Source organism: Myotis davidii, unplaced genomic scaffold (assembly GCF_000327345.1).
Source record: "Myotis davidii unplaced genomic scaffold, ASM32734v1 scaffold361, whole genome shotgun sequence".
NCBI lineage: Eukaryota > Metazoa > Chordata > Mammalia > Chiroptera > Vespertilionidae > Myotis > Myotis davidii.
The window spans coordinates 1,069,190-1,079,170 of record NW_006291011.1 but is presented as its reverse complement, the minus strand read 5'-3'; the positions used below and the strand labels follow the sequence as shown (position 1 = coordinate 1,079,170).

Below are 9,981 nucleotides of genomic sequence, written 5' to 3'. Positions count from 1 at the left end.
ACTAAAAACAGTATTAAGTAATTTGTTTATTTAAAGTGACAACCAAAGATATTAAACACAAACAGAGGCCAGTAAAATTTCAATACTTATGATTAAGAAGGTAGGTTTTTAAGTAATCAAGTACCTGAGTAACATTATTATTTCAAAAATATGTAAAACCTTTGCTTCCTAGGTAAATACAGGAAATACTTTTCCTTTTAGATACATGCTTCTTTTACATGGGTGGGTGCAGGATAGTTAGTCAACACTGAACAAGATAACATATCAGCAGAGGAAGTAAAATGATAGATACATGCTTCTTTTACATAAGTGGATACAGGATTTGTGATCTCCACCCTGGTGCATTGGTTGAGCCCTGAGGAAAAAAGAGAAGTTACAAATTATCATAGATAAGAAAAAACAATAGACTCAGTTAATATAAAAGTTGATCTTTATCAGGGAAGTTACTGGCCTAAGACATGAGTACCCACTATAAACTGCTTTTTAAGGAAAGGTTTTAATTTCAGACTATCCTTAGTGGTTGTAAGGCTGCCATGCAGGCCTTCCCTGAGCTTGCCAAATTAGCATGTGGCCCCTTTTCATCCATACAGACTAGAAAAGAAGCAAACAAACTATTTGTTTACTTTAGATTCATTTATCTAATTATATTTATTATTCAGCATACCTATAATTTCCTTTTAGGATTTCTCTTCACAACCCTCCTATGACTTTCAAACCTTTCTACAACTTTCACAAACCATCTTACCCATTCAGAAATAACCAGCTATAGAACAATTCTCTTTTCTCTTTTCCTTCCAAATGCATCTTCATACCTCATGCCTCTCTTACCAAAACCATTCAACTTCTTTCCAATTATTTAGAATTCTTAACTCTTAGAAACCTTAATTTTTAGGTGACAAGTAATTAACATTCCTCAGATTAGCAGTACACTCACATTTTTAAGAGATATCCTATCTAATAATAGACAAACATGGTAATTAACCATACCTCTGCTACACTTCCCATTGGCTAATCAGCAGTTAATATGCAAATTAACTGCCAACAAAGATGGCAGCCAGCAGCCACGCAGCTAAAGAGAGCAGGAGGCTTGCTTGCTTCAGTGATAGAGGAAGCCAAGGTTCCCCGCCTGCCATGGCCTGGCTCTGAGCTCCAGAAGCAACAATGTTTCAATTATAGAAGCTAAACAAATCCCAGATACCTGCTTTTAGCCAGCCACGGCCTCAGAGCTGGAGCCAGGTCTCAGCTCCAGTGACAGCTATAGAAAGTAAATAAATCCCAGAATAAAAAAAGAAAAAGAAAAAATAAGAGGCTGGGAGCTTCGGTTGTATACTATGATTAACAAAATGCACACAGTAAAAAAAAGGATTTTGGTATATCCTATATAATAAAAGGGTAATATGCAAATTGACCCTATCAGCAGAACAACTGGGAATGACTGGTCACTATGACACACACTGACCAACAGGAGGCAGATGCTCAATGCAGGAGCTGCCCCCTGGTGGTCAGTTGCTCTCACATGGGGAGCTCTGTTCATCCACAAGCCAGGCTAATGGCTGCCAGTACAGCAGTGGTGGTGGGAGCCTCTCCTGCCTCCTCAGCAGTACTAAGGATGTCTGAGTGCAGCTTAGGTCTGCTTTCTGCTGGCAAGTGGACATCCCCCAAGGGCTGCCAGGCAGATGTCTGATTGCCATCTTAGGCCTGATCCCCCGGGGAACAGACCTAAGCCAGCAAGTGGTCACCCCCGAGGGGTCCCAGACTGCGAAAGGGCACAGGCCGGGCTGAGAGACCCCCTACCCCCAAGTGCACAAATTTTTGTGCACCAGGCCTCTAGTATTTCTAATAAAATGTAAGATATATTCATTAACAGATCTAAATTCCTTTTCCAGCTTCTCTGAAATAAGAAGCCAAATGCAGGCAAACTCAGATCAATCAATATCTCAGTATCCTGTTATTTCTTTTCTTTTTCTTTTAAAAAAAAAACTGTTTTGTTTTGCTCTTTAAATATATTTTCATTGATTTCATAGAGGAAGGGAGAGAGAGAGAGACAGAAACATCAATGATGAGAAAGAACCTTCTGCACGCTGCCCACTGGGGGTGGAGCCCACAACCAGGGAATGTGCCCTCACCAGGAACCGAACTATGACCTCCTGGTTCATAGGTCGATGCTCAAACACTGAGCCACAACGGCTGGGCTGTTATTTTAAAATACCAAAATTCTTAAATAATTCTTATCATTTAACTCAGCAAGATTCCAAAGTTTTAGGTTACTTAAGTTACCAGAAACTGGAAAACTATGTTTAGGTAAATATAATTATATTGTAAAACTTTATCAAAACCTTTCATTTTAGTTAAATCTATTCATTATGTCTTAACAACTGTCTATGAGATTTTAAAGTCAATTATTATCGAAGGCATTTTCTTGGCAAATTTTATAACAGGGATAACATAATCTTGACAACCTTTAGAAGGTTGGAGAAAAGGCCAATTTGGAGAGGGTGGGGAAGTTGTGTAAAATATTTATTTCCCGTATTTTTCTTTCTGAGTAGAATCCTTATGATGTAACAACATAAAATCTTGCATATAAGAAGAGATATTATCCCATTTTAAAACAGAAATAAAAAAATCTCTAAAATAAAATAAAGTGAGTATTCTCAAAAGCAGGGACTGGGACACTAGCCTTAGAATCTCCCCTCACACCAACCTGTATAGCAAATTACCGTCACAAGGTCTGAGTGGCACAAAGCCCAAACAACAGAGACGGAGGGTTCCCAGTGTTCATAAAACAGTGAAGAGCAAACCAAGTCTCCAAAAGGTAAGAAAGCAAAGAACGCCTGTAACCATAGTTACATTACAGGCACACACGAACTCTCACTAGCTAAGCATCGGGGCTGCCATTGCCTTGCCTTGAGAGGAAGAACAGGGAAGGCCCTGGAGAGAAAGAGCTCTCAGCAGCTGCTGGGAAGTGACTGCAATCCCTGCCATGGGTTCAACCTGCCACAAGCAGTCGCGGTCCTCAGCCAAGTGGGACCTATCCCCATCTTTAGACAAATTAAACCAAACAACAGAGACACAAAGCAACTATCAACAGAGACACTGTGTACACTGTTTACAGGCTCGCACTACCCACAGACAGAAGCTTCACACCACGTTCCTTGTCTTTCCAGCCAGAAACCTCGGAATGCCCTAGCATTTAAAGGAAAAATAAAAAGCCCCGCCGGCGTGGCCCCGTGGTTGAGCGTGGACCTAGGAATCAGAAGGTCACAGTTGGATCCCGGTGAGGGCACCGGCCCGGGTTGTGGGCTCAGTCCCTGATGTGAGGCAGCTAATCTATTATTCTCTCTCATTGAGATTTCTCTCTCTCTCCCTCTCCCTTTCTCTCTGAAACAAAATAATAATAATAATAAATAAATCTCTGAAGCAGAGCCACGCCTTTCGTCCCAGAGCAGATCAGACGACGGGCTCGCGGACCAGCCAAAACCGCTGGAGGCGTCTTGCCGCCCGGACCTGATCTGGCTTGCCCGGACTAGAGGCAGTGAATGCTTCTTGTGTCAGACAGCAATGCTGGATTCAACCTAAGTGGAAGGACTGGGATTGCTGGGGCTGAGAGGGGATTTCGAAGGAATATTCCTGGCAGCGCTGCAAAAAAAAAAGTCCCGACCCCAGCCCCAGGAACCCCCGGTCCAGGCAGCCCGCAGGGTCTCCGTACTTACCCCGTATTCCGGTAATGAAGGCAGTATGGGGGAGCAGTCGGTCACCCTGGACTCTGCTCTCACGTCCTCACCATGAGGGAGAAGACAGCCACCTGCTGAGAATGTAGCCTGGAAGCGGAAGGGGGGGTCTGCAGTCCGTTCTTCAGGAGCTCCAAGTCCCATAACAAGGTGGCCGGTCTTCTCAGATGTTACCAACAGCTCACCAGGGATGGCGAACCTTTTGAGCTCGGCGTGTCCGCATTTTGAAAATCCCTAACTTAACTCTGGTGCTGTGTCACATAGAGAAATTTTTTGATATTTGCAACCACAGTAAAACAAAGACTTATATTTTTGATATTTATTTTATATATTTATTTGCCATTTAACAAAGAAAAATCAAGAGAAAAAAAGAGTTCGCGTGTCAAAGGTTCGCCATCACTGGCTCAGCCTCCTCTTGGGCCTGGGGATGGTCAGCGATCCGAGGCAAACTCCCAGGCCATGGGTCAGCGTCCGGGCTCAGCAACCAATTCAAAGCCTGTCCTGTCCTTGGTCTTTCCGCAGCATGTATGCCTTTTCCAAGTAATGGACCCATCCAGAACTCTTTTTTTTCTCTTTGTTTTTTGTTTGTTTTTTTGTGTTGATTTTTGTTTTGTTTTGCTTTGCTTTTTATTCCTCTTCCTCCTCCTCTTCTTCCTCTTCCTCCTCCTCTTCTTCCTCTTCCTCCTCCTCTTCTTCCTCTTCCTCCTCCTCTTCTTCCTCTTCCTCCTCCTCTTCTTCCTCTTCCTCCTCCTCCTCCTCCTCTTCCTCGCATCTGGCCTCAGCGGGAGGCTGCCTCCAGGCTCCAGGGTACTGGAACAGTGGCTGCTGGGGAGCCAATCCAGGCCCCCAATCAGGCAGAGGCTGCCAGCCCCCACATAGCTGCTGCCCATCAGATGGAAAATGCTGCCCCTGCCCTTGCAGGGTGCAGTCGCCATGTATCATGAGCGGCCCGGGATCCCCCAGAGGATTGTTGATGCCACTAACTTCTCCCTGGAAGAAGGTCTGTTGGGGAGCAAGACATGCACCCATAGCTGAAGGGCTGAATTCCCAAGACGGGGAGCAATAGGGACTCCCAGAAGGTTCCCCCAGGGCCTCGGCTAGAGTCTCCAGGTTGGGAGAGGTCGCATTTGTGCCCAGCACACCAGTGTGCCCCCAGAGGTCTGCTTGCCCAGAGGCATGCTCCACCCCGCAGGAGAATTGGCTGGCATAGCTCTGGAGAGTTACGACGCCGGAGCCACGTGGTGGGGAAAGGCCCTGAACGCCATCATGGCGGGGGGCAGGGCGTGCATCCTGGCGGGATCCGGGAGCCGCAGCGTCTGCCTCCCGCTGGGGGCTCTTCTGGGGGTTCTTGGGTTTTCTGCCTCTGCGGTTCTGGAACCATACCTGGATTCTTGACTGAGGAATCTGGATTTGCTTGGCTAGTTCTTCGCGGGTAGTAATATCAGGATATGGGTCCTTTTCGAAGGCCTCGACAAGGACCTTGAGTTGGTCTTTGCTGTAGGTGGTCCTCCTGCGCCTTCCGATTGCTCCGGGCCTGTTGGAGGGCATGTCTGACGGCACCTACCCACCAGCAAGGACTCAGGTGGGAACTGCCTTCCTGCCAGCTGGAGTCTGGTAGGCGAGTCTGCATCCCTTTAAATACAGTTGGAACTGATGGGGGCGTGTAAAGAAGATTATATGAAAGTAGGATAAGTAAGGCGGGGAAACGTCTGTATTGGCTTACAGGCTAGCTAAGATTATATGCTCACTTGAGGGTGGTTACCCTTACAAGGGGTCTAAAAAGGACGCATTTCAAAGGCGTGTTAATCCATGGATGCAGACAATAGGGTGGTGAAGACCTGGGGCAGTGGATGGCAGCAGGCTAGAAGGCTTCAATGAGGGAAAAAGGGACTCTGTAATACTTTCATCAATAAAGATTTAATAAAATAAAACAACGAAGATGTGTTAACTTAGATGTACCAAAACGATGGATAGAAAGACATCCTTACAAATGGAGATTTTTCTTTATAAATATAAATGTCTCTTACAAAAACATAATTTTTTAAAAATATATATTTTATTGATTTTTTACAGAGAGGAAGGGAGAGGGATAGAGAGTTGGAAACATCGATGAGAGAGAAACATCAATCAGCTGCCTCCTGCACACCCCCTACTGGGGATGTGCCCACAACCAAGGTACATGCCCTTGACCGGAATCGAACTTGGGACCTTCCAGTCCAAAGGCCGACGCTCTATCCACCAAGCCAAACCGGTTACGGCCATAATTTGATTTTCTTTTTTTTTTTTTATTGATTTCAGAGAGAAAGGGAGAGGGGGAGAAAGAGAGAGAAACAGCAATAATGAGAGAAAATCATTGATCAGCTGCCTCCTGCACACCCCCTACTAGGGACTGAGACTGCAACCCAGGCATGTGCCCTTGACTGAGAATTGAACCATCAAACATGATTTCCTGGTTCATAAGTCGATGCTCAACCACTGAGCCACGTTGACTGTGCAATGTTGGTTTTCAAAGATTCTCCTATGTCTGCAGTTTCCTAAAATATTCCTTATGTCAAAGAGGCATGTTTTGGGGTGGCAAATTCTGCTTCCTTTTACCCACAAAGTTTAAATTGTGTGTTGTTTAGAGTATATATTTTTATTGATATCAGAGAGGAAGAGAGAGGGAGAGAGAGATAAAAACATCAATGATGAGAGAGAATCATTGACCAGCTGCCTCCTGCATGCCCCACTCTGAGGATCGAGTCCACAATCCGGGCATGTGCCCTGACTGGGAATCTAACAGTGACTTCCTGGTTCATAGGTCAACACTCAACCACTGAACCACGTCGGACAGGCAAGAATCAAATTGTGTGTTGTTTAGCCCTTTACAAAATAATTTGCTAAACCCTGCTCTATATAATGCTCAAAGTTCCTTTTGAGCTCTCAAAATTGATTTAGAGTGACATTTTGTTTTGAAGAACTGCTTCATGTTCAAATGCAAAATTCAGTGCTTGCAAAAATGAAAATGTGTTGTTTGTTTGTTTATCAATGGGAGTGGAGAGGGTGTGCCAAAGAAGATAATCCTCAGAGGGAAGATAAGGGAGGGTGAGAGGGTGGGACAAGGTCAACCAAATAACTTGTAAGCATATATTCATAACCTATGAACACAGACAATGGAGTGGTGAAGACCTGGGCAAAGGGTGAGGGTGGGGTAGAAGGCGTCACTGGGGGCAAAAAAGGGACATATGCAATATTTTCAACAATATTTTTAAAAAATCATTTAAGTGTTACCAAGTTTTTTTCCCCAGAACCCCACCCCTCACCAAGGTAATAGCTAAAAAGAAGAAAAAAACTTTTTTTAAAAAAGGGAAAAAAGATAATTTCTCTTTAACAAATGAGCAAAAAAAATTTTGTTTGTTTTTTTGTTTTCATATTATTCTTATGAAATTTAATCCAGGAGTTACTTGGGGCAGTTCTTTTTTTTTTCTTAAATATATTTTTTATTGTTTTTACAGAGAGGAAGGGAGAGGGATAGAGAGTTAGAAACATCGATGGGTGAGAGAGAATCATTGATCAGCTGCCTCCTAGTGGAGATAGAGCCAGAAACCCAGGCATGTGCCCTGTTCAGAATCAATCCATGACCTCCTGGTTCATAGGTTGACGCTCCATTTCTGAGCCACATTGGCTAGGCAATTGTTTTCTTTAAAACAATACATTTTCATTTAATTTATAGGTTTATCACATATTTATTTATTTCACATTTTCTTTTAATCCAATATTATTTACCAAGAGTTTTCCATTCTGTCCTAACTGGTTTGGCTCAGTGGATAGAGTATCGGCCTGCAGACTGAAGACTCCCATATTCAATTCTGGTCAAGGGCATGTACCTTGGTTGCAGGCACATCCTCAGTAGGGGGTGTGCAGGAGGCAGCTGATCAATGTTTCTACTATCCCTCTCCCTTCCTCTCTGTAAGATATAAAAAAAAAAAAAAAAGATTTTTCCATTCTAACTCAAGCTGAGGCCTGATGGATTGTCAATATAAGAATGTCCAAATGTATTGAGAATTTTTGTAAAAGTTTATTTAAGCCAAACTAATGACATATGCTAGAGAGCAAGATCTCAAATACTCCCCAAAATAACAGTTTTGCAGCTTCATTTATGCATTGGAAATTAAGGAATGCATGTAAGGAAGATTGGAGAAAGCAAATTGGATTACAGCAGTGGTTCTCAACCTTCCTAATGCCTCGATCCTTTAATATAGTTCCTCATGTTGTGATGACTCCCAACCATAAAATTATTTTCGTTGCTACTTCATAACTGTAATTTTGCTACTGTTATGAATCGTAATGTAAATATCTGATATGCAGGATGTATTTTCATTGTTACAAATTGAATATAATTAAAGCAGAGTGATTAATCACAAAAACAATATGTAATTATGAATGCGTTTTCCGATGGTCTTAGGCAACCCCTGTGAAAGGGTCGTTCAACCCCCAAAGGGGTCTCGACCCACAGGTTGGCGACCCACAGGTTGAGAACTGCTGGATTACAGGATAGTTAACAAAAGTATGTGTTCCCTTGAGGGCGAATACCCCCTTCCAGAGTATTGCTTCTGGCATTTTAGCACTGGCATTTCAGTTGGGTGGAATGTCCTGTACACCAAAATGTTCCGGGTTTGATTTCCAGTCAATCAGGCCACGTAACCAGGTTACAGGTTCAATTCCCAGTCACACGCACACAGAGGCACTGATCAGTATTTCTCCCTCACTGCTATTTTTCTCTTCCTCTCTCTCTCTTTCTTCCTCTCCCTTCCTCTCTCTAAAATCAATAAAAAGACATTTGCCCTAGTTGGTATAGCTCAGTAGATAGAGCGTCGGCCTGCAGACTAAAGAGTCTCAGGTTCAATTCTGGTCAAGGGCACATGCGTGCATTGTGGGCTCGATCACCTGTAGCGGGTGTGCAGGAGGCAGCCAGTCAACGATTCTCTCATCATTGATGTTTCTATGTCTCTCTCCCTCTTCCTTCCTCTCTGAAATCAATAAAAATATATGAAAAAAAAGAAAACAGCTTTGGGTGAAGATTAAATAAAAACACAAAGGTGTGTTAAACTAGATGCAAAGGAACAATGAACAGGGCTAGCTTAGAATCTTCCACTAAAGAGGTTATAGCTTTAGAGAGTGACTATCCGTCATGACCTATCCAGTTTGGAATTTATGATTAGATCACTTTGTGAGGTTACCTTCTGCCAGAAGCTGGTCCATCCTTGCTGCTTGACACAGTCACTGTAGGGAAGAAACATCTGCACAGCTTATGTTTCAAGGGGCCTGGCGTATATGGTATATGTTTGCTCCCCCTCTTAACTCTATGTGTTTTAAACAGGACCACCTCCCCGAGAAAGGTTGTTTCCCCAGGTGATGATTTTTCCCTGGAGTTAGGGAGGGAATAAAACCCCTTAACTAAGTGCCAGGCGGGTAATTAATCACTTTAACTAGGAACAATCACCCTTAAGCTACATAATCTTTACTTAGGGTAATCTCCTTCAGTTACTTCCTTGTAGCTTAATAGAACAATAGAGTAACCTTGGAATGGAGATAAGAAATGCCCTAACCTTGAAATAGAATGGATAGGATTAAAATCAATTGCTATAAATACAGATGTAACAGGAGAATAAAGAGAGAACCTGGCTGGAGATCCTGGCTAGGCTGCTGATCAACTGAAAGCTGTCTCTGTGTCATTCCTTCTTTGCCGACTCTGTCCACACCTTTGGGAACCCCTGGACCTGCTGGGCAGGACCCCAACAACTTTCCACCCAACACCCCCCTTTTTAGAAAAATATATTTTTATTGATTTCAAAGAGGCAGAGTGAGGGAGAAAGATAGAACATCAATGATGAGAGAGAATCATTGGTCGGCTGCCTCCTGCACGCCCCCTACTGGGGTTAAGCCTGCAACCCAGGTATGTGCCCTTGACCAGAATCGAACCTCGGACTCTAAGTCCACAGGCCAATGCTCTATCCACTGAGCCAAACCGGCTAGGGCCACAGAACCCCTTTTTTTATGCACATGGGTATATATTTTTTTAAACTATGCACATGGATATATGTTTTTAAAACATTGCTTTGAGATAATTTATAAAGTATTATTATACTGTCTATGAAGTTGGCATAGCTAAAGGAACAAAACACTCATCCTGAGCAAAATTAACTGACTAAAAGACTTCTCTTAAGTTCCCCTTTCTCTAAAATGTGTCTGAAAGTAAACCATTACAAAATAA

General features: G+C 43.2%; 2 protein-coding genes across 32 annotated transcripts in view; one reads left to right on the top strand and one right to left on the bottom strand.

Annotated features, from left to right (window-relative positions):
• The window catches only part of LOC102758751 (double homeobox protein 4C-like), a 54,936-nt gene extending 49,660 nt beyond the window's left edge, over positions 1 to 5,276 (bottom strand). The window contains exon 1 of the mRNA XM_006764130.1: positions 4,540 to 5,276. Coding sequence (XP_006764193.1) covers positions 4,540 to 5,276 — 737 coding nt within the window. The remainder of the gene's footprint in view (positions 1 to 4,539) is intronic.
• PTPRD (protein tyrosine phosphatase, receptor type D) overlaps positions 1 to 9,981 on the top strand; it is an 833,389-nt gene that overhangs the window by 102,024 nt on the left and 721,384 nt on the right. The window lies entirely within an intron of this gene.